Genomic DNA, 25,166 nt, shown 5'->3' on the forward strand with positions numbered 1-25,166 from the left:
GAAACGCATTATCTGTTTAAAACTAATTATAATTTTTTACAGTAGTTTATTGTTTATTAACATACAAATTGTCCCACTATAAATCAATCCATTAAAAACAACAAAGAAACAGAAACACCCTTGTTTAATATTTTTAATTTATAACTAAAATATTACGACCACAAACCTAAAGGGTAAAGATTCGACACCATTTATTACTGTATTTATCACCCCTCTTTATGTTCAACAATGGTGGTTTATCAGAAGATTATTATACCCCCCCCCCATAAAAATTTATCAGGTAATCAACATGCCCCTGCATTCAACCGTGGTGCTGTTCTGGTTGATGGATTTAAAGTTTAGGGTTTCTGAAGTCAGTTTATCAAGAAACATAAATCAAACAGGATGCTGGAAATCAAAGATTGATCGTGGAATTTCTACGCGCAAAAATATAAACAAACCACAAAACTTTTGCCCTCTTGTCCCACTTCACTAATGTCAATTCTCCAACGTAAGAAATTCGAATAAAAGTTTCCAATAATTTCAGTAAAAACCATGAAGTCCAAACCGGTCATTATTCGCATTGTTGTGATTTTAAACCTCACGTGATATTAAAACAATGCAATGTTGTGCAGACACACACACAAACAAAAAGAGATAAAAAAAAAAAGAATGAGGTTTACGGCTTTAAAAATATAAAAACGGTTCATTGGTGCCGGTGTGAATATGTGTCAGTGCTGCTTGTTGCTCACTAGATAGCGCCACAATAGTAGGTTGATGATCTTTATTTTAATAATAGAGAATTATAATAGTCGACCTTCAGTTTAAGGTACATCTGTGTATTCTTCATTTCTAAACATTTTATTGTGTAAAAAAGATACAGTTGGATTTAGAAACAAAAGCTATAGAACGGAGTTATCTGCTCTGTGTCAGCCACGGAAGTTTAAGCCCCACCACTTGATGGTATACATCTTGAAACTCATCACAGTTAAGCCACCAGGGTTAGTTTTGATTTTGTTTTTGAATTTCGCGTAAAGCTACATGAGGGCTATCTGCGCTAGCCGTCCCTAATTTAACAATGTAAGACTAGAGGGAAGGCAGCTAGTCATCACCACCCGCCGCCAACTCTTGGGATACTATTTCACCAACGATTGACCGTCATTTTATAACGCCCCCACGGTAGAAAGGGCGAGCATGTTTGGTGCGACGGGGATTCGAACCCGCGACCATCAGATTACGATTCAGACGCCTTAACCTACCTGGCCATGCTGGGCCAAGCCACTTTGGAGCACGAAAATTAAAATATCCACTATGTAGTTATGGTTACGAAATAAAGAGTAATAAAGGATAACTTTAAACATATGTTTGTTTTCTTGTTTTTAGGCACAAACCTCACAATGGGCTATTTATACTCTGCCACAGTGGGTATAGAAACATGTTTTTCAATTATTATAAGCCCTCACAAATATCGCTAAGCCAATACGGAGCAGATACATAGCATAATCAGCATTTCAATAATTTATTTGAAGTTGTATTTACCTTAATTTTAAATGTTTATGAATAAATGTATATAAATATATCAGCCACAGCTGTTATCTCGAAGTTGTTTAAAATATACAATTTCAACATTGAGATATCTTTACGGGAAGTGCAATTTTTCAAAAATTCAAATATAATTTTAAAACCTAAAAAAAGTTTTAAACAAAATATTAAGTCTATTAAAGAATGCAAATAGCTACTGAAGAATTTCTCTTCTTTTTCTTATTCCATATATTTTCAGTTGCTGTACGCCTTTCTTTATTCCTCAATTTACAAGCTAATTTAATTTCTTCGTGCGTGGCAAAAATTTTCACATAAATCATTTTACGATTTAGGCTTAATGAAATGGAATACTATAGATTTTACTAATTCGGCTTAATGAAATAAGGCACTATATACTTTACGAATTAGGCTTAATGAAATAGAGCACGATATATTATACGATTTAGGCTTAATGAAATAGGGTACTATATATTTTACAAATTCAGCTTAAAAGACACAGATTACTATATTTGCTCGTCTACATTTTTTTCCACTAAAATAGCTCGGAATGAAAAGGATTTAACAAAAGCAAGATGTTTATTAAAAAACTTTTAAATAAAACAATATATCATTTTCAGCTATGATAACAGAGCTAGTGCACTCTGTTGGGTATATCAAATTTAAGGGAAGGTTGAAGAAAATTATTAATTTATCATGTTAGTTGATTATATTCGCAGTCACTTTTCCCGCAACCAAGCATCGCTGTACTTCGTAAAGTTTATTAATTTAAGAAACAGTGTTGTATATTTTAATCTTATGGCCTAGCAAGTTTCTCTTGTATACTTTTCGAAACTGTTTATTATTATTATTATTATTATTATTATTATTATTATTATTATACTACCAACAACTGTCTTTTACTTAGTGATAAATAAAGCTTCACGGTTAGATTGTACTATTGTTAAAAAAGCATGTTTTATGTAACGAACGTTTAAAGATGCTGTCATACAACGCATATTAGTTGACAAATAAAATAAAATTAAAGATCTAGTGGAAGGTTTCTTGTTGAAACCTCTTTCATTTCTAAAATAGGTAAAAAAATAAATACATGGAATTTGTTTTTTCGATACCCATATAACACTGAGTGACAGGGACGTAGATCCTGGGAGGATGTGGGATACATCCCTCTTCATTTTAGGTGGGGGATATGGTGCATACAATCATCCCCCCTACAGTTTGGTCTCTTTAATTGTTTTATTGCATCACAGGCCTACAAATTCTGTGTTTGTTCTTATGTTCTTACCAATCGAATTACATAATTAGGCCTAGATGTAGGCTTTTTCAGTAGCCGAAATCTTTAATATAGTTGTGCTTCTAAGCTTTTAGATCTAAGCGATAGTTCGTAAGTATCAGTCAGTAGGCCTAAGTATACATGCAAGTATCGTGGCAACAAGATTACTCTGTGACTGCATGTTTACAGCTTTCAGTTTCACGTTGGAAAAACCATCTTCCCCATCGGATGTAAAAAATCTACGATCCTACTGAGCGAGGAAACGGAGAAGATAATCCTTGCTCAAAACGATAATATTTGGATAAGTCATGTCATAAGAAGACGAGAATAAGGTAAACCGTTATTCAAGTCCATCAAATCCTAGTTAATGGTTTAACGACTTCAAAATTAACATTAGATTTTTTATTTTTTATGCTCTTTAAACGTAAGAGTTGAGTCTGAAAGTAACCTGTTTAGATACCACGGTACATACACGTCACCTATAATCACCCAAGAGGGTTCAGGGTTCTTCGTAAGTTTATTGGTTTCACATGGGCTTTTTTTTGTGGTAGTATTCTTGATTTTGAACTGATATGTCAAGTGAGTTACACACTAATGAAAACACAGTAGTGGTGATTTGATATAGTCGTGATTCTTAATATTTATATTCGACAATGTTCACAATCGGATAGAAATGACCACGTTAACCTGAAGATGACTTAAGAGGTCGAAATATTGTTCTGTACTTTATTTTAATTAAAGTTGTAATACCGATACCAGCTGTCTTTAGAATACAGATGACCATGTCACGTGTTTGGTGAACAACGATAGTCAACAATAATGAAAAACATCGAAGCTGTTTAAAGTTGATGGCCATTATACAACAAGATTCGTCAGGTAGCGCTGCTTATCACAAAAAGCCACATGATATTTATTTTTCGAAACGAGAGCAAATCGATAGGTTGATTGGTTAGTCTTAAGATATTTCGATCAGTTCGTTTATACTAGTGGTTGTAAGTAAATAAAACAAAAGAAACAGTTTTCACTGTTATTCATCTTCTAATGTGAAAAACAAAGAACTGTCGCTCCTCGATATAATTATTTGTCACTCACCTCGAGATTTACGTTCCAGTAGTCCAAGTTTGATTCATCAGTGAATTTGTCCAAGTCTCCGATGAAGTCAGAATGAATACTGTCAGGCTTAGACTTCAAGTGGATGTCGGGACTCTTGGTCGGGTTCGGTGTATTTTCATTCTCAGTATTTAATATCGTATTCTGTGAAGAGATTACAACATTAGTTCAAAGTCACCACCGTCGTGACTAAAATACTGTTAAATGTTTACCATCAAGTTAACCAGAAATAACATACATCTGTTCTGATTAAGCATTATCGAAATCCGTCCTTTAAGCGACACTGAAGAGACTCATAGAACAGGAAACATGTCAACAGTGAATAATTTTGAGTTTCAAAACTAATCGATAGGTGGAAACTATTAACATATGATAAAACATGATACAAGACTGGCCCAAATTTATTAATCGATTTGTTCTTTTTTTTCCCGAGCTTTTAGCCTTTACTCATTGTATATTGTTATATGTTCCATTCTTCAAAATATAATGAACACTCAACTCTCCCCATATGAGACATTAAATCAAAGTATCCACCAACAGCATTCAGGGTTCTTCGTAAGTTTATTGGATTGATTTCACATGGGCTTTTTTTTGTGTGGTAGTATTCTTGATTTTGAACTGATATATTAGAGAAAGGGCAGTATCTACCAACAACTGGTTGGTTAGAGTAAGAACAGCAGCTACCACCAACTGGCTGGTTAGAGAGAGTAAAAAATTACTCGAATCGAACGAAGGGATTTGTCTGTAATTCTTAAAATGCTGGGAGATGTAAAGTACGTTCAGTGGAATATCAAGGTTCGAACCTTGATCCTTCACATTCACAGCTAATCCTAGGTGTTCTCATTTACGGCTAAATTGGCGGTTTTTGTGTTTCCATTAAAACAAAGCCACATTGGGCTGTCGGTTGTGTCCACCGCAGGAGATCGAACCCCGAACGTTAGCATTGTAAGTCCGTCGACTTACGGCTGTCTCATCGAGTGACAAAAGTTAGAGAAGGGTTTCAGAAAAAGACATACTTCAGTATAGAACTAAACTAACTACCAACTCTCAAACTATATAGATTAATATAACACAATATGATATTTTACTTTTGGAAAGTCCGATAATTTACACCGCTAAAAATCGGGTTTTGAAACCTGTGGTGAACAGAGCACAAACAGCCTACTGAGCTTAACAACAAACAAACAGTTTTCCCAATTGATAAAAATATGTCAAATAGAAATTAACCCTGATCGATATGAAATCAATATATCAAAAAAACGAGATAACCATACATAATTCAAGTTTATTTTTATACAAACATTTAATGCGTGAATGAAAATTACAGAACTTGATACTTTTTGTAAAAATCTCATGTTTCCTCTAGTCTGGTGTGCTATATCTAAACGTCTGTTAAATATTTATTTTTATTACCTTCGTTCGTTCGTTACTTATCGAGAAGATTCAATCAGAATATTTGAAATTAGATTTTCAATTTTATTTATCCAAACTTTGTGGAAGAAGAAAAAAAAAATACTACAACGAGACTACCATGAAACAAAAAGACGTAGTTTAGTTCCACCAGAACAATTTACAAAGTATGTGATTTTGTACAACATGTTACTTGGTCTGTTCACAAAGAGGTTGGTTTGAACATTCTTAAAGATGGGGAAATTCATCATATTACCTCCTTTTATCTTACTTCTTCTAACCTAATTCATATATTTTACATTTATTTATTTGAAATAATTAAATATATCAAAGTTTCAATAATAAAAATCTAGGAGTGATGTTTCATCTTGAAAATACTTTATGAACGGTTCCGAAGAACTCTTCCTATCCCCTTGTGTCTCCTTAGTGTCAGAATGGAGAATTTATTGTTCTAAAAAGAAAAGAAAGGACATCTTCCACCTTGGCAAATTTGAGGTTACTTGAGGTAGTTGTTGAGTAGGTTTATCTTGAGATAAGATCCAAGGTGAGTCGATGAGTAGGTTTATCCTGAAATAAGATTCACAGTGTCTTGATGAGTAGGTTTATCCTAAGATAAGATTAATGATGTCTTGATGAGTAGGTTTATCCTGAGATAAGATTCACGGTGTCTTGATGAGTAGGTTTATCCTGAGATAAGATTCATGGTGTGTGTTGTTGAATAGACTTATCTTGAGGAATACTTCAGCCTATGGTAATAATTCATTGCACACTTATGCTCATCTACTGGATCTATGTTCTTGCTTGCGCACCTGCATATACGCATAAAAGAATTAATATTTTAAATTATAATATGAAGGCTATGCATTAAATAAAGGTTGGGATTTTAACCGCTGGCTGTTTTTGTAACTTCCGAGTCTTAAAAGTTAATTAGTTATATTCAAACAAAAGTGAAAATATTTTGATATAATTCTAGCCTACAGTAATCTCGTGCAAATAGTGATATTAAAACTCGCCGTCTTAAGCACTTCTCTTTGAAAGCTAATTAAATTCTTCAAATACACTTGTTAAGTATCATTATAAAATACGTGCCTTTTAGTAGCAACGTTGTCAGTCATGAATAACGTATTATATTTATAACGGTTTAACAAAATATCCTAATAAGAAGGATATAATAAAATATCCTAATAACCAGAGAATATGTTAGAATATCTTATTTTCAATTATATCAAATAATAGAGTAAAATATCTTAATCCAAATATATTATAATAAAATACTGAAATAGCTTTTGTGCAGAAGTTTAACCACGATGGTAAGAAAAACAAAAAACGTGTCATACACCTCGATACAAGTTCAAACTTAGTTGTAAATCAAATGGACTGACTGAATGAGAACACAGAGAGGTTTTTCTTCGACGGTGAGATATAGACAAACTGGACATCAAGTGTCACGCTGTTACAACAAACGCGCAACTACATTTTGACCTTAACCAAACGAGATACTTAAAATAACGAAACATTCATTCCACGAACAGAACAGTGTTCCTATTCAACTCGTGTGAACATTACGTCAGATGTAATATACTCACCTAAAGCGTACACACGCTCAATATGCTAATAACCCTTCAGATCAGAGGGTCTCTACATACCTAGGGTTCTCAATCAAGTTGATTACAAAATCTCGAACATTCCCCCTTACTGGAAAACTCTCATTCGAATATACATAGAAAGAATATTAAACACCTTAACACTGCTATGATATCTTTTACATCAGGATTCAGCCACGTGAAATGAGAAGGGCAGGAAAATAATGTTTAATCGTTTCCGTATTGTTCAACAACTTTGTCGTACAATACAGTTAAAGAAAGCAGTACGTGACAATCTCCGTATTGTTACATAACTTTGTCGTACAATACAATTAAAGAAAGCAGTACTTAACAATATCCGTATTATTAAACACCTTTGTCGTACAATACAGTTAAAGAAGGCAATACGTGAAGGTCTCCGTATTATTGCATAACTTTGTCGTACAATACAATTAAAGAAAGCAGTACTTAACAATCTCCGTATTATATTAAACACCTTTGTCGTACAATACAGTTAAAGAAGGGAATACGTGAAGGTCTCCGTATTATTAAACACCTTTGTCGTACAATACAGTTAAAGAAAGCAGTACGTGACAATCTCCGTATTATTAAACACCTTTGTCGTACAATACAGTTAAAGAAAGCAGTACTTAACAATCTCCGTATTATTAAACACCTTTGTCGTACAATACAGTTAAAGAAAGCAGTACGTGACAATCTCCGTATTATTAAACACCTTTGTCGTACAATACAGTTAAAGAAGGGAATACGTGAAGGTCTCCGTATTATTAAACACCTTTGTCGTACAATAAAGTTAAAGAAGGCAATACGTGAAGGTCTCCGTATTATTACATAACTTTGTCGTACAATACAATTAAAGAAAGCAGTACTTAACAATCTCCGTATTATTAAACAACTTTGTCGTACAATACAGTTAAAGAAGGCAATACGTGAAGGTCTCCGTATTATTACATAACTTCGTCGTACAACATAGTTAAATAAAGTAATATGTGAAAATCTCTCTAATATTATATCAACTTGTCGTATTTCATGTTTCATTTCTTTAAAATTAAGCACAAAGATACACAACGGGCTACCTATGCTTTGCCCACTACAGATATCAAAATTCGGTTTCTCGCGTTGCAAGTCGGCAAACATGCCGTTGTGCCATATAATATAGTTAAGTCGTGTGGCTATGTGCTACCAGGTGGCGTTGTCTTTTTTTGTTTTGTTTTATCAACCCATCACAATCAGCCAATGGTAGCTGTCTTATAGTAAACCTAGAATGTATTTTGTGAACAGTTCTTGAACTGTAACCGTGATTTTTAAGACACTGATTTTCTCAAACTAAGTCGCTACAAATCTTGTGATAACAAAATGACCGCTAAACAGACAAACAGTAGTACTATGTTTATTAACAAAATGTCCCTCGTAAAAACTTTATGGTAATAAGAAAAAGGCTTAGGGATTAGAGGTTTCTATAACAAAATATTTTTATGACGTTTCTGTACTCGTGTTAGTTACAGCAGCGTTGGTTTATAAGAAACGTCTGGTACCCAGGCTATTAACAGAAAACTTAACCTTCTTTACAAGCGCTTGTAGGAAAACCACTACATTAAATCAATCCTCTGACAGCGTTTCAGAAGTTCATATTATTATCCTCGATGTCTAGGTGATAACACGAGGTGACGTCAGGTGGCTGAAAGAGAAGTTTTAAATCAACACCTGGTAGTAAGGACAAGAAGTTTCTTTGTCAGCAAGAAACAAAAACAAAACAGCCCGAGATGTGTAACGGAGAAAAAGGTGTCACTGACCAGAAGTGTTCCCTTTTCACTGCCATACGAAACGTTTAACTTGGTTTTATTTTTCGTGTCCTTCCAATCGAAACGGTACATATCTGTGTTCTGGTTTCGTCATCTTTTGTACTTGTCGTTTACAACAATCAAGTAAAGATATCGTTTACAACAATCAAGTAAAGATAGCCCTTATCGTTTACAACAATCAAGTAAAGATAGCCCTTATCGTTTACAACAATCAAGTAAAGATAGCCCTTGTCGTTTACAACAATCAAGTAAAGATATCGTTTACAACAATCAAGTAAAGATATCGTTTACAACAATCAAGTAAAGATAGCCCTTATCGTTTACAACAATCAAGTAAAGATATCGTTTACAACAATCAAGTAAAGATATCGTTTACAACAATCAAGTAAAGATATCGTTTACAACAATCAAGTAAAGATATCGTTTACAACAATCAAGTAAAGATAGCCCTTATCGTTTACAACAATCAAGTAAAGATAGCCCTTGTCGTTTACAACAATCAAGTAAAGATATCGTTTACAACAATCAAGTAAAGATAGCCCTTATCGTTTACAACAATCAAGTAAAGATATCGTTTACAACAATCAAGTAAAGATAGCCCTTATCGTTTACAACAATCAAGTAAAGATATCGTTTACAACAATCAAGTAAAGATAGCCCTTATCGTTTACAACAAGCGGTTGTTTGCGTTTTCAATTGAAATTTAAGTTATGGGTAATTAATGTTATAGTTGTGTGCCAGTTCATTAAAATTACACTTAACACATTCCTAGCGTTAAGAAAGAAAGCTACAAACTTCAAAACTTTTACACAGTTATCACAAGTGAAGCTGAATCTGAGTTGTTATTGGTAGCTAGTGGTGTTTTCTAACGTTTCACAAACATAAGTTGAAACTTCGGATTCGACTTCCTAGGGCCACAGTATACGGTATGACAGAGAATTTAACACGTAATTTCATTTGTTAGATTCGAACCTGTGTTGCAGCAAAGCTCACTTTCTGTGGTCGACTTTATTCAGTTGTCAAAGCCCGATAAACTTGTGTTTTAAAGGTTGTTTCAACTGCGAAATAGAGTGATATCAACAGACTATTGCTGGAAATATTTTTCTTTATTAACGAAATGTTTTTTTTTTTATTTTGTCAAATAACCAACATGGGCTAAATTACGGTAGAGTCATCCATATATATATATATATGCATACATACACATAAACACACAATTCTATAAGTAAAAACAACCCTTCTAAGGTTTCCCAGTCTCCACTAATGACAAATATTATCATAAGACCGTTATATATAAGAACGATAGTGTATTTATCTGGGGAGCTAGTGGGCTTGTCTCTGGTTTGTATACATTGACTTTCAAAAGTGTAAACTGCAATTCATTTTATACAACCAACAGTTAGACCTTCAACCAGAACACTAGAGTGAACTTATCATTGTAATAAAGTAAAAAGAAAGCTATCACCAGTAGAAAGTTGTTGGTGAGTAGCTTGTGGCACGTCACGATAGCAGGCAGTTGTTGGTGTGTAGCTTGTGGCACGTCACGATAGCAGACAGTTGTTGGTGTGTTGTTTATGGCACGTTGCAGTAACATAGCTGTTGGTGTGTTGTTTATGGCACGTTACAGTAACATAGTTGTTGGTGTGTAGCTTACGGCATGTCACGATAACAAACGGTGTGCATCTTAAGGCATGATAACAGACAGTTGTTGGTGTGTAGCTTACGGTATCCGATAGTGTACCCTAATTTAAGTTATAGACTAGAGAGAAGACAGTGAACAACACCTACCACCAACTCTTGAATAGGTGGATTTGACTCTGATAATGTACAATGATACGGGATGCGAACCTCAAATCCCCAATTTTACAGTCCAGCACGATAACCATTATACAATGAAACGCACATCAGAATCTCCAAACTCTGTACACACACAGTAGCGAATATTTGCCCCATGCATATTTTTTACTCAAAATCGCAGCTTACAAAATACCAGGCACCAGACAACTTCAGACGAAAAGGCCCTTGCCCTACGAAACATTATCTGATCAGAACAAGAACTGAAATCATTTGAAGTGAGTTCACTTGGTAACGAAACTAAAACTTTACGAAAATGCTCTGAAACTACCTACCTACTTTACCTTCCATAATTTGGTGTTCTTTTTAATCATTTTAAAAAAAATGTAAAACTCTGGTCCATCCACCAAAACCCAAGATAAGTCACGTGACCAACGTACGTGTGATATATTTATCACTGAAAGGAGCGAACAGTTTTCCAACAGCTTCAGTCATTGATTTAATTCGATTTAAGGAAATAATAATGATATTGTAGACCCAACCTGTTGATATTCCAACACTGACTCATGTTAAATCTTATTACTTTTCTACACTGAGTTACGTTAAGCCTAATAATTCTCCAACACTAAGTCATGTTGAATTTGATTGCTCTACAATGTTAAGTGAAGAACATAATCCCACTTTTATGTTTTTAACAATTAAGTAAATATCCCTTGTACTTAGTGGTGTTGGAAAACAAAGAAATATGGATCAACACTAGATATCAGGACCATCCTGATATAAGTGGTGTCCATATTCTGGCAAGTAAAGTGCAGTGAATTGAACAGCTGAAAGTTCAAAAACATAAAAGTCAGTGGCAAAAGCTGTCAACATGAGTCAGGCAACAGTAATGCAACATAATCAAGAAGAATGTCCGTCTGTAAAACAACACAGATCACGTGTACAGAAGTTGTTCCCAAGACATGTTAATATACCTATATAGTTCTGCGTGTTCTGAACGTTAACATCAACGCTGGAAACTGTTCTACTCCCACGCTTTATAGATTATAGAAAACTCGGGCAGTCGTAGTGTGATTTGAGCATGATAGCCTTGCGGTAGAGCCTTTTGCAGTGAAACTAGGCTTGAGAATTGACTCTTGTCAAGATGCATGGTCGTCAGATGGAGTATGACTAAACGAAGCGACATGGACTTCAATGCAAATATAATGTGCTAAACGTCTGTACAAAAGATCGTAGAGAATAAAACTCTATTTCTCTATCTCACAGTTTATCTAACTCTTTCTTCTTGCTTATCTCTATATATATATCCATTTATCTGTTAATATACCCATGTATGTTTCTCTACTTCTCTATACATCTTATATATTTCTCTTTCTCTCTCATTATCAATTAGTCAACCATACAACGCTTATTATTATCTTTCTATCAGTCGTCTACGCAACAGCCACTGTTTTAAGGAAAAACCTGTTTGTTACCATGTTGCAAAGCATGTTTCATAAACTACAGAAGTAATATTATACCTGGTTTATTTAGTTACTCGGTTAATTTGTACAGACCTGGCGGGAAACAGCTCTCTCTATTTTCTACATTTGTTGATTTATGTTGTTCGGTTTGGTTTGCTGTGTTTTGAATTTCGCGCAAAGCTAGGACGATCTACGCTAGCCGTCCCTAATTCAGTAGTGTAAGACTAGAGGGAAGGCAGCTATTCATCACCATTCACCAACAAGTCTTGGGCTACTCTTTTATAAACGAACAGTGGGACTGACCGTAACATTATAACGCCTCCACTGCTGGAAAAGCGAGCATGTTTCGTGTGACGGGGATTCGAACCCGCGACCCTCGGATAACGAGTCGAGTGCCTCATGTTATTCGGCAGAAGGAAACATCAGCACCACAACAGGTTAACAAGACTAAACTGAATTTAGTGGCAGACTCGTTGGAAAGGGTTGAGAATTAGAAACGCCCCCTACATCTTCATCTGAATGAAACTGACATATTCTTATAAATAACCGAGAATAAAATCTTACCTTACAATCATTCTCTTGATTAAAAAAAATAAATAAAACAATTTCAGTTATTTAATCAAGTTGTGAGAAGAAATTCAAACTTCTTAAAACAACAAGAGTCAAAGATATCAAAGTGCCAGCAGAAAAAAGAATGAAAATTGTCATCAAAATATCTCTCACTCAAACAGAATTACAAACCAAAAACTGAAAGTACTTAATTCATCAAAAATATAGAACACACTTCATATTACTGAGAGAAAAAAGCAATAGTTGAAAGAGAAGTCACGATTATAAAACAATCTTTTAACTGCTGCAAAAAACAAACAAAACAGAAACAGACGTCAGTTCACGTTTCATCTCATTTTTCCCGTCAATAAACGGAGACAACAATTTATATTTCCTGTAGCCATTAGAAATACAGCAGAAAAGTTTACACCTCGTCTGTAAAATAAAACGACAATTTGCTTTTTACTTTGTACATATCTTATTCTCCATTCAAATAAATATTATGTTTACTGCCATAACAGTATATATATGTTACGTCTTTAGATTTAAAACACAGTATACATTACGTCTTTATTGTTTTAGATAAAAATACAGTTTATATTACATGTTATATTTAAATATAAAAGTATTTATTACGTCTCAGTTGGGCCCGCATGGCCAGGTGGTTATTAATGTACTCGACTCGTAATCCGTGATTCGCGGGTTCAAATCCCCGTCATACCAAACATGCTCGTTCTTTCAGCCGTGAGGATGTTATAATGTGACGGTCAATCCCACTATTCATTAGTAAAAAAGTAGCATAAGAGTTGGCGGTGGGTGGTGATGACTAGCTGCCTTCCCTCTAGTCTTACACTGCTAAATTACGGACGGCTAGCGCAGATAGCCCTCGAATAGCTTTGCAGAAATTAAGAAACAAACCAAACGTCTTTGCTATCTTTACAAATAAAACAGTATATATTACGTTCATATTGTTTTTAGATTTAAAACACAGTATCTATTACGTCTTCGTTGCCTTTCCGTGTAAAACATTACACATTACGTCTATATTGTCTTTATATATAAAACACTGTGTATTATATCTTTGTTGTCTTTACATGTAAAACATTATATATTAAATTTTTACTGTCTTCAGATTGGTTATTTGGTGTTTTATGGTGCAAAGCAAGTAGGCTATTTGCGCCCTGTCTTTAGATATGAAACAGTGTATGTCTTTGTTGTCTTTACACGTGAAACAAAATATATTACGTGTAAAATAGTGTATGTTATGGCTTTACTGTCTTTATATGTAAAATGAAGTATAGATTAAGTGTTTATCTTTAGATATAAAACACGGCATATATTACGTATTTATTGTCTTTACATATAAAATGCGGTAACAGAAATAACGTAAAACGAATGAAAGGTAGTAAAAATACCTTGTTAACGTTTACTTAATTTATTATTTTAAAACCTACATTTTATGTGGAACGTCTTGAGTTTGCACAGAGCCAAGAATTATTCGGCGTGCGTATATTATAAAAAGTTCCTCAACGTTCACTAACGTGCATTGCCCTATTAACGTTACTTTACTAAACTAAAATGTAGGCACAGTTTTACTTTAAAATTTTGAAAGGAGTTAATTAGGATAACTGCCACATAGTTAATTACAAATACTTTTGGATGGCTTTTGTGGCTTTCAGAACATTCTTGACGACAAACCAACCTTCGATATTCACTAAGAATTACATACATCATACAACTTACAAAACGTGTCATTTCAATTTGCATCGATGCTTAGCGCGATATTAGTTCTAATTACTGCATTACGCAACGTTCTGTAACAATTAAATAAGTTGTTGTAATATTTCATAGCAATCCTTACGTGATAAATTTAACTTACATTAGCACAGAATGATTAACAGAGGTGCACGAGGTGAGTTTAAGATATTATAGTGCTCGAGGTGAATTAAAGCATTGTTAGTGCGTGAGGTTACGCAAAGTGAAAACGACTACAAATATAATCCCTCGGGAACTGTAGAGATACGTCTATTTTACGAGAAATATCTCGTGTTTACAGTACTGGTTGACTAGAAGGCTTGATAAAATCACAACGTAAGTTAATTATAATAATAAGACATTTTAACTATCCCCCCACCTCACGAGAGTACAAAGGTAGGTCATAGAGTTAAGGTCTTCTGACTAATCACTTCACCTGCATAACTTTGAGACACTGGTAATAGCTACGTTTAATGAAATGAAGAATTCTTAATGGTATGAAAAAAAAACAAACGACAAAACTTTGTTAACCAGAATGTTTTTCCTTTTCTTATCTTTCGCCCCCCGCTAGTACAGCGGTATGTCTCCGGATTTACAACGCTAAAATGAGGGGTTCGATTCCCCTCGGTGGGCTGAGCAGATAGCCTTTGTGGCTTTGCTAAAAGAAAAACACACACAAACTTCTTATCTTTCAAATAGCAAGCTGAGGAGGATAGGGGCATAAAATATGAAGAATGACAATTGGATTAAAGTGAACTTTTCTGATAAAACCCTATAATAAACTGTTGTTACATCTGATATTCGATGTATCCCCAACTTCATCGGAGCCCTATTTCATTAGTTACCCTTTAACAACGCCGTAGTACAGCTAGGTAACTCGTAACTATGTGTTCTAAGCGCAGTTTTTTATTTTTTGTTTTGAGCCTAATTTATTAGAATAAAATATCACGTATAGTGAATGATGTGCTTGTACAAGTTCTACATGTTAAAAAACACATTAAATACGAATTATTAATAAACATACAGAAATTATATTTGTTAAACAAGTAATAATTATTGAAGGTAATAGGGTTTATATTCACGTTTTGAAAACCAGTAAAGAAGTAATAGAAAAAGGATGTTTAATAATATATAAAAATAACGGCTGAGATAAACAGGCTTGTTTAATAATCTATAGATAGACCTTCTGTTTAATGACCTATAATTAACAAAACACATCGTTATCAATGGGATCACTCGAAAATAGAAGTAACTTTGATGTACGGAACACTAGAGACTGAACTGACAGCATTATACAGTAGAACATAATGACACATAGTAGACTCTGAACTAAGAACATTATCCAGTAGACTGAACTGACAACATTATACAGTAGAACATAATGACACATAGTAGACTCTGAACTAATAACATTATCCGGTAGACTGAACTGACAACGTTATACTAGGGCTGTTCAAAAAATACGCCGACTGTTTAAATTGCGCGGCTCCAGTTGGTTCCAGGGGAATTCGCTTGGTGTCGCTAGGTTTGCACAGATCAGCTGATTACGACGCCATTTTCCGATTGCAGATGTCTTCATTTGTGTATTAGCTACGCGGTTTTAAGTGAAGTGCAATTTTTTCGTTTGGCGGATTTCAGAATGAATGACCTGAAGGAGCAACGACTTGCTGTGAAATTTTGTGTTAAACTTGGAAAATCTGCGACTGAAACTTTTGCTATGCTTAACACGGCTTACGGTGATGTTGCTATGAAGCGTACGGCATGTTTCAAGTGGCATGAACATTTTAAGGATAGTCGACAGTCCATTGAAGATGATGAGCGTCCTGGACGTCCTTCCACGTCAACTGACGATCCACACGTCAACAAAATCAACACCCTGGTGCGGGCAAATCAACGTCTGACTGTCAGGGAGCTTGCTGAAGAGTGTGGGATATCAGTTGGATCTTGTTACGAGATTTTGACCGAAAAATTGAAGATGCACCGCGTTGCGGCGAAATTCAGCCCTCAAAACTCGCGAGTTTTTGGCCAAACACTCGATCACTGTTCTTCCCCACCCCCCTACTCACCTGACCTTGCTCCTTGCGATTTTTTCTTGTTCTCCAAACTCAAAAGACCCTTGAAAGGAAGATGATTTGAGACGATTCCCGAGATTAAGGCACATGCGACGTAGGAGCTGGAGGACATTACAAAAGAAGCGTACCAGGACTGTTTCAACAAGTGGAAACACCGTTGGGATAAGTGTGTGCGTTGGGGTGGAGAGTACGTTGAAGGAGTCCCAGACCTGTAACTTCTAAATAAAGTACATTTTGTTTTATGACGTCAGTCCGCGTATTTTTTGAACAGACCAGGTACATTAGAACATAGTGACATATAGTAGACTCTGAACTAACAACATTATCCGGTAGACTGAGCTGACAACATTATACAGTAGAAAATAATGACATATAATAGACTCTGAACTAACAACATTATCCGGTAGACTGAACTGACAACATTATACATTAGAACATAATTATATATAGTAGACTCAGAACTAACAACATTATCCAGTAGACTGAACTGACAACATTATACAGTAGAACATAATGACACATAGTAGACTCTGAACTAACAACATTATCCGGTAGACTGAACTGACAACATTATACAGTAGAAAATAATGACATATAATAGACTCTGAACTAACAACATTATCCGGTAGACTGAACTGACAACATTATACAGTAGAACATAATGACATATAGTAGACTCTGATCTAACAACATTATCCGGTAGACTGAACTGACAACATTATACAGTAGAAAATAATGACATATAGTAGACTCTGAACTAACAACATTATCCGGTAGACTGAACTGACAACATTATACAGTAGAACATAATGACATATAATAGACTCTGAACTAATAACATTATCCGGCAGACTGAACTGACAACGTTATACATTAGAACATAATGACACATAGTAGACTCTGAACTAACAACATTATCCGGTAGACTGAACTGACAACATTATACAGTAGAAAATAATGACATATAGTAGACTCTGAACTAACAACATTATCCGGTAGACTGAACTGACAACATTATACAGTAGAAAATAATGACATATAATAGACTCTGAACTAACAACATTATCCGGTATACTGAACTGACAACATTATACAGTAGAAAATAATGACATATAGTAGACTCTGAACTAACAACATTATCCGGTATACTGAACTAACAACATTATCCGGTAGACTGAACTGACAACATTATACAGTAGAAAATAATAACATATAATAGACTCTGAACTAACAACATTATCCGGTAGACTGAACTGACAACATTATACATTAGAACATAATTATATATAGTAGACTCAGAACTAACAACATTATCCAGTAGACTGAACTGACAACATTATACAGTAAAACATAATGACACATAGTAGACTCTGAACTAACAACATTATCCGGTAGACTGAACTGACAACATTATACAGTAGAAAATAATGACATATAATAGACTCTGAACTAACAACATTATCCGGTAGACTGAACTGACAACATTATACAGCAGAACATAATGACATATAGTAGACTCTGATCTAACAACATTATCCGGTAGACTGAACTGACAACATTATACAGTAGAAAATAATGACATATAGTAGACTCTGAACTAACAACATTATCCGGTAGACTGAACTGACAACATTATACAGTAGAACATAATGACATATAGTAGACTCTGAACTAATAACATTATCCGGCAGACTGAACTGACAACGTTATACATTAGAACATAATGACACATAGTAGACTCTGAACTAACAACATTATCCGGTAGACTGAACTGACAACATTATACAGTAGAAAATAATGACATATAGTAGACTCTGAACTAACAACATTATCCGGTAGACTGAACTGACAACATTATACAGTAGAAAATAATGACATATAATAGACTCTGAACTAACAACATTATCCGGTATACTGAACTGACAACATTATACAGTAGAAAATAATGACATATAGTAGACTCTGAACTAACAACATTATCCGGTATACTGAACTAACAACATTATCCGGTAGACTGAACTGACAACATTATACAGTAGAAAATAATGACATATAATAGACTCTGAACTAACAACATTATCCGGTATACTGAACTGACAACATTATACAGTAGAAAATAATGACATATAGTAGACTCTGAACTAACAACATTATCCGGTATACTGAACTAACAACATTATCCGGTAGACTGAACTGACAACATTATACAGTAGAAAATAATGACATATAATAGACTCTGAACTAACAACATTATCCGGTATACTGAACAGACAACATTATACAGTAGAAAATAATAACATATAATAGACTCTGAACTAACAACATTATCCGGTAGACTGAACTGACAACATTATACAGTAGAAAATAATGACATATAATAGACTCTGAACTAACAACATTATCCGGTATACTGAACTGACAACATTATACAGTAGAAAATAATAACATATAATAGACTCTGAACTAACAACATTATCCGGTAGACTGAACTGACAACATTATACAGTAGAAAATAATGACATATAGTAGACTCTGAACTAACAACATTATCCGGTAGACTGAACTGACAACATTATACATTAGAACATAATTATATATAGTAGACTTAGAACTAACAACATTATCCAGTAGACTAAACTGACAACATTATACAGTAGAACATAATGACATATAGTAGACTCTGAACTAACAACATTATCCGGTATACTGAACTGACAACATTATACATTAGAACATAATTATATATAGTAGATTCTGAACTAATAACATTATCCGGTAGACTGAACTGACAACGTTATACATTAGAACGTAATGACACATAGTAGACTCTGAACTAACAACATTATACAGTAGAACATAATGATATATATTTATATGTAATTGTATATAAATGTAGGTACTTAGAGGATTTAAGTATATTATTTAATTCACTTCGCTTCTACAATATATACACCAGTTAATACTAAATACAATATCACAAAACTCATATACTACTCAACACTAATTTCAGTGTTATTGTGTTTAAAGGCTGTAACTTAATGGATTCATTGGTGATTGGTACTGCTACGTATCTAGTTCGTTAAAATGAATACAATTATTGTAATTGACATGACTTTATAACATTTGAACTCAGATAAACCTGCTAGAAGGAGGTAACCAGTTAACAGTGAAGTTATCCAGCACTGTAAACCTGACAGAAGGAGGTAGCTAGTCAACAGTGAAATTACCTAGCACTGAAAACTCAAATAAAGGAGATAGCGGATCAACAATGAAGCTATCCAGCTATTTAAACCAAATTAAACGTCGTAACCAGTGAAATGTGACCTAGAGTAGGTATGAAAAGCCACTGAAATGCACTGCACTTAAAATAAGCCATTTTAAAATATGTCGTCTGACCAAATATGTGTTTTCTTATAGCAAAGCCACAATGGGCTATCTGCTAAGCCCACCGGAGAAAATCGAACCCCTGATTTTAACGTAGTAAATCCGTAGACTTACCGCTGTACTAGCGGGGGACATCGTCTGACCAAACACACGATTTACTCGTGTATATTATGAATGTGTTTATAGTTGTTTCTTCTTTGCCTTATGCATCTATAGTTAAGAAAAACACACGTTGGGCTATCTGTGCTATGCAAACCACGGGTTTCGAAACCCGATTTTTAGGGTTATTAACCATCAGACGTCTTACACACAAACAATTTATGAAAGATACACGAGATAATGATAGATTTAAAAAAAAATATTCTTTGTTAATATAGGGAGAGAGAAATACTATTTTTTTCTACCTATGATGAAAGCAAATCAAATTTGTTTTCCTTCGTTGTTTCAGCTTGCTTGCAGTCAAACGGTGATTACTGGAAGTAACACTTTTAATAGTTATAATAAAACCTGAACACCAGTCTAACTGTTTCTAATTACACTGCACAACAAAGTTTTTGCTTCTTGAACACTGTTGGTTGTTCCTTATAGACTTTTGGCTGCTGATCACGAAAATCACATCCAAATTTGTCCATCACGTACCGTTTCATAGAAATTTTCAGTTTTGTCATGTCTTTTATTATATTTGTGTCCAAAAGTTTTCGTTTCTGTAAGAGACCTATGAATAATGTTTTGTGCAGTCTGGGCATTTCCAGGCATGAAATCAGGCCAAGTTGGAAGCTGTTCTGTCAAAGTATGCAGCCCGAGCAGGCCGGAGTCAGCTTGACACTGTCTCAGCAGGCTATAAAAGTGGCTTGCATACACAGATGCTGCTCACTGGATTAATATAAACCTTATAGTGTGTACGTATTGTTTCGGAATGTAGCATTGCCTCAGTAACACTGTAACAAGTAAGTTAGATGTTATAGACGTTTTACAGGACGATTGCTAGCAGTGGAAAAACGATATCAGGGCAACTGGAATCCGTCAATGCTTGCTGACTACTGTTGGACACTGCACGTGATGCACCGGACATTGAATACAAACGAAAATCAGCAGCAAAACACTTTTAATTATGTTGAACTTAATAGCGTATTAGAAACAGAAACGCAATTAAATACGTTATTGCTGGTAAACAGTTAACTGTCTATTTCTCAGAGTTCCTACGTGATGAAACAAAACCAAAATTATATTTGTGCATACCCACCAGGTACCTGTCAAAATCAGCAAAAACTTTTCGGGAACCAAAACTTAAAAAAAAAGTTGTTGTGCAGTTTTACAGATGCATCGTGTGATTGAACTCTTTATTTTTGTTTGTTTTTCGAATTTCGCACAAAGCTACTCGAGGGCTATCTGCGCTAGCAGTCCCTAATTTAGCAGTGTAAGACTAGTTTTGAGCCAAATATACACAAATATCATGAGACACTAATAACGTCCGTTGGATGAACCGAAATTATTGGACAGACGACAACATCATTCTCTTGTGTTTGAGTTTCAATGTTTGTCTATTTATTTCCGAAACACGACTAAACGCCAGAATTCCGCGAATCCAGGGTTTGATCCTTCTCGCTCTCAAAACAAAGTATATACTTTTATCTTTTCAGGTGAACATGCATTCAACAAATTCGCGAATATGTACTTCGTGTTTTCAAACAGGCCAACAGACTTGCAGAAGGTTACTTTATTACATTTCTGACATAAGATCAATTCCTGACAGAAACGTGCTTTTTCGTCAAATCACTGATGCATCAATAAATCAAAAATCACTTCCAGACTTCACTAGAAAATTTTCCTGCGTTTAGTCAGTTTTTTAGTTACGTTTTCAACTCGCACTTTTCAGACTTCAGAATTACCAACAAAAGTGAACGATAGATAAATACTAGTTTATTTCTCAGAAAACAGTTACAGACAAAGTGACGGTACTGTCCAGAAAAACTGTTTCAAACTGTGTTATTTTACACACAAGATCTCACCAAATTGAGCAGTTTTGCAGAAAAGTGATAGACGACACAAAGAGAAGAGACATACACCAGTTTCGTCCCATAATTCTGTCAGAAGAATGAAAATATTAAATAGGAAAAATACAACAAAAGTATACCGTTACTTCAACACGGTTGAGCCGCACGTCTCAAATAGTATCTCGTCATTCATTATCTTCAATCATAACGAGTTACATTTCCTTATTTCACCATTAAACTGTTTATTACACATGAAGTGCTGGATAAAAGATTTATACGATTATCACAGATCGTATATAGTGCTTAGCTCTCCAAGTATTAAAAAAACAACAAAAATCGTCTCGTTTTTAAAATAACCTGTTTAGTCCAGAAATATGAAAGACCTCACATCTACAATTCTGATTATCTGCTTTTTTACAACAGTTGTTTAACGTCTTTAAGACAGAACTGTAAAAAACAGTCTACTCTGAAAGACGACATAACCAATCAGCGTACGTGTTTAAAACGTTGTTATTACAGCATGTCTCGGAGCTGCAACATTTATTGTATATATACAATATTTACACAATTTATCAAAATATTGGGTTTGGTCCTTATACACTTAATCGTGTATTCATATAATTACTGAATTATGTTATTTAGGTCTCATTTCGTCTTTTGTTTCTACTTAATTAAATAAAACAGTTTCTGTTTGGAGAGTGGGAAACTATTCGTGAAACCACTATTGTAAACAGTGGGTTATTGTAATCACTTTGTTTTACTGTCATGTCTTACTGTCACGGTTCTCAAACAAAGTGTCTGTTCTTATTCGACTTGCTGTCATCTCTTACTGTCACAACTCTGAAACAAGCATAAACTACTCTCATTCGACTTACTGTCAAACAAACCAAAAATTCTCATTTGACTTATTGTCGCAGTCTTCAAATAAAGAGAAATAACTTTAGTTCTACTTGCTGTTATATCATACTAACACAGTCCTCACACAAAAATTTCTTTCATTCCTTAGGCACAATAACCCCATCGCACGCGCTGTTTAACTGGTTTTACGTCACCAATTGAAAATAACGAAATCCTCCGAGAAAAAACAACTGACTTAAGATCGTGAATTGGAACCCCTCAGGAAACAGTTGATATATCTTAAAGAAACTGTACACTCTCGTAAAGTTTAGATGGCTAAGTTTTCATCGGTTGTCAGTAATCATTCCAGACTAAGCCATACAGTACACACAAAATCTAGCGGTAACATTGTATCTATATACGTTTCATTGATGACTAAAAGAGACATTATGAAGTGAAATGGTTTCTATAGAAAAACTAACAAATAACAACCTATCATCAAAGGCGAAAGAATTCACTTGAATGTTTGTTGTTGTTGTTGTTTTTTTTGGAGGGGGTTACCGACGATTAAGGAAATCCAATTTACCATACTAGCCGTGACAATGAATTCAGAATTCAAACAGTGATTTTCCATTATAATTATACAAAAGTTCTTTTTTCCCATTCAAGTGGATGTTTCGATACCAAGTTAAACTTGGGAGCACGTGTCCCCCAGTTCCTTTCACCTATATCTAAGATGAAACAGAACCATCCTTGATACTTATATACAAGTCTCTATTCCCCATTCAAAGGGATATTTCGCTACTGAGTCAAAACTAGAGGCACGTGTCCCACGGTTCCTTTCACCTAAGCCTATCACGTTTCCTGAACATAGTTGAACTCACTGAGGACTCTTCTTAGCCGTGACTAAACATTTAAATATAAACCTCACTGTTCTGGATGCAGCTGATTTGGTATCTTCAGCTTGCATCTAGCACTTGCACAACGGTTTATATATTTATCAGCTTACAGAACTGTTTGATTGCTTTTGAATTTCGCGCAAAGCTACACTAGGGCTATCTGCGCTAGTCATCCCTAATTTAGCAGTGTAAGAAAAGAGGGAAAGCAGTTAGTCATCACCACCGTCACATTATAACGCCCCCACGGCTGAAAGGGCGAGAATGTTTGGTATGACGAGGATTCGAACCAGCGACTCTTAGATTGGGAATCGAGCGCCCTAACCACCTGGGTGAGCCGAGGTCTTTACGTAACTGTAGTTCCGAATGATTTCTTTACGAACGAGACTCTTCTAACAGTGTTAATTAGTAAGGTGAACTTACAATACTAGAAACTTGGTTTCGATACCCGTGATGAGCAGAGAACAAATAGCTCATTGTGTAGCTTTGTACTTAAACTTTGGTTTTTTACCAAATGAAGAGTCAAATTGCATTATTATCTGTTTCACATATTCATTTTCCTCACTTGATTATTGGTTTTTTACTGTTGATTTCACCTAACATGTTCAACTTCACAAAACGTAAAATATATGGGACGTACACACGTTATATTTTTAGATAAAACTAAAAATATTTAAGTGGAAAACACCTTTTTTTTTTTTTACTTAAACTTTACGACGTCACATTTTTCTGGTCTGACGTCACGAGATCAGAAATAGAATGTTCACATTCCTTTGTTCTTCCAACTTAGTCAACGAAAACCTTTTATCTGTTATATTGTTAAAAACAGCGTCTCTGTTTAATAGGTTTGTGTTACTGTGTAGCAGATTTTATTTACTCTGTGTTTTTCAACAGAAACAAAAACGCAATGTTTTTTTGTTACAGCCATGGACTTAGGTTTACTCCACACAAATATTGGCCACAATAGCACTATAAACTTGATATTTACGTTATAAAATAGTCACTATTTCGTACAAATATTATTTATTATTTAGGCGAGAAGAGCTCGGTTTCGTTAAGTATAGAAACATGTCAAACCTTTCGTTTATTTAAACCTCAAAACCTCGAACCAACTTGATAGCACTAACACTGACAACACGAACACGTATGATTTGACCAGGAAATTGATTCACCTCTCGCTAGGGGTCAATATTTTTTCCTGAGTGTTATGTCAGAGTTCGCTGATGCGTAACTTGCAGTTTGTTTTCGTGTTGTGGTTAAACAGAAAGCTATATAATGACCTATTTCTACTGCACCCCACTGCAGGGATCCAAACACGATTTTTGAGACATAGTCCAGATACTCACCGCTGGGCTCCTGAGCCGTAAGGTAAAGATCTTCCTTCATGCTATTACTAAGTTCGAAAACTATTTTTTTTTAAAAAGATAATATTCAGATTCATGGAATTTCAATCATGTGTCAGTTTTCATTATTATAATTATTTCTTGTCTAGAAAAATAAATAATATAATCCATCATATTATAAAAAAGTCCTGAAACTGATAAAACAAATAACAGTAATTCCAGATGTAATTGTCCTTACTGCAGGGGCCCGGCATGGTCCGGTGGTTAAGGCACTCGACCCGTAATCCGAGTCTTACGGGTTCGAACATGCTCGTCCTTTCAGTCGTGGGGGGCGTTATAATGTGACGGTCAATCCCGCTATT

At 34.7% G+C, this 25,166-nt stretch overlaps 1 protein-coding gene across 13 annotated transcripts in view; it reads right to left on the reverse strand.

The window, feature by feature from the left end:
* LOC143244139 (uncharacterized) overlaps positions 1–25,166 on the reverse strand; it is a 108,789-nt gene that overhangs the window by 68,499 nt on the left and 15,124 nt on the right. For all 13 annotated transcript variants that reach the window (XM_076488281.1, XM_076488284.1, XM_076488271.1 and 10 more), the window contains exon 2: positions 3,884–4,045. In XM_076488281.1, coding sequence (XP_076344396.1) covers positions 3,884–4,045 — 162 coding nt within the window. The remainder of the gene's footprint in view (positions 1–3,883; positions 4,046–25,166) is intronic.

Source organism: Tachypleus tridentatus, chromosome 2 (genome assembly GCF_004210375.1).
Source record: "Tachypleus tridentatus isolate NWPU-2018 chromosome 2, ASM421037v1, whole genome shotgun sequence".
Taxonomy (NCBI): domain Eukaryota; kingdom Metazoa; phylum Arthropoda; class Merostomata; order Xiphosura; family Limulidae; genus Tachypleus; species Tachypleus tridentatus.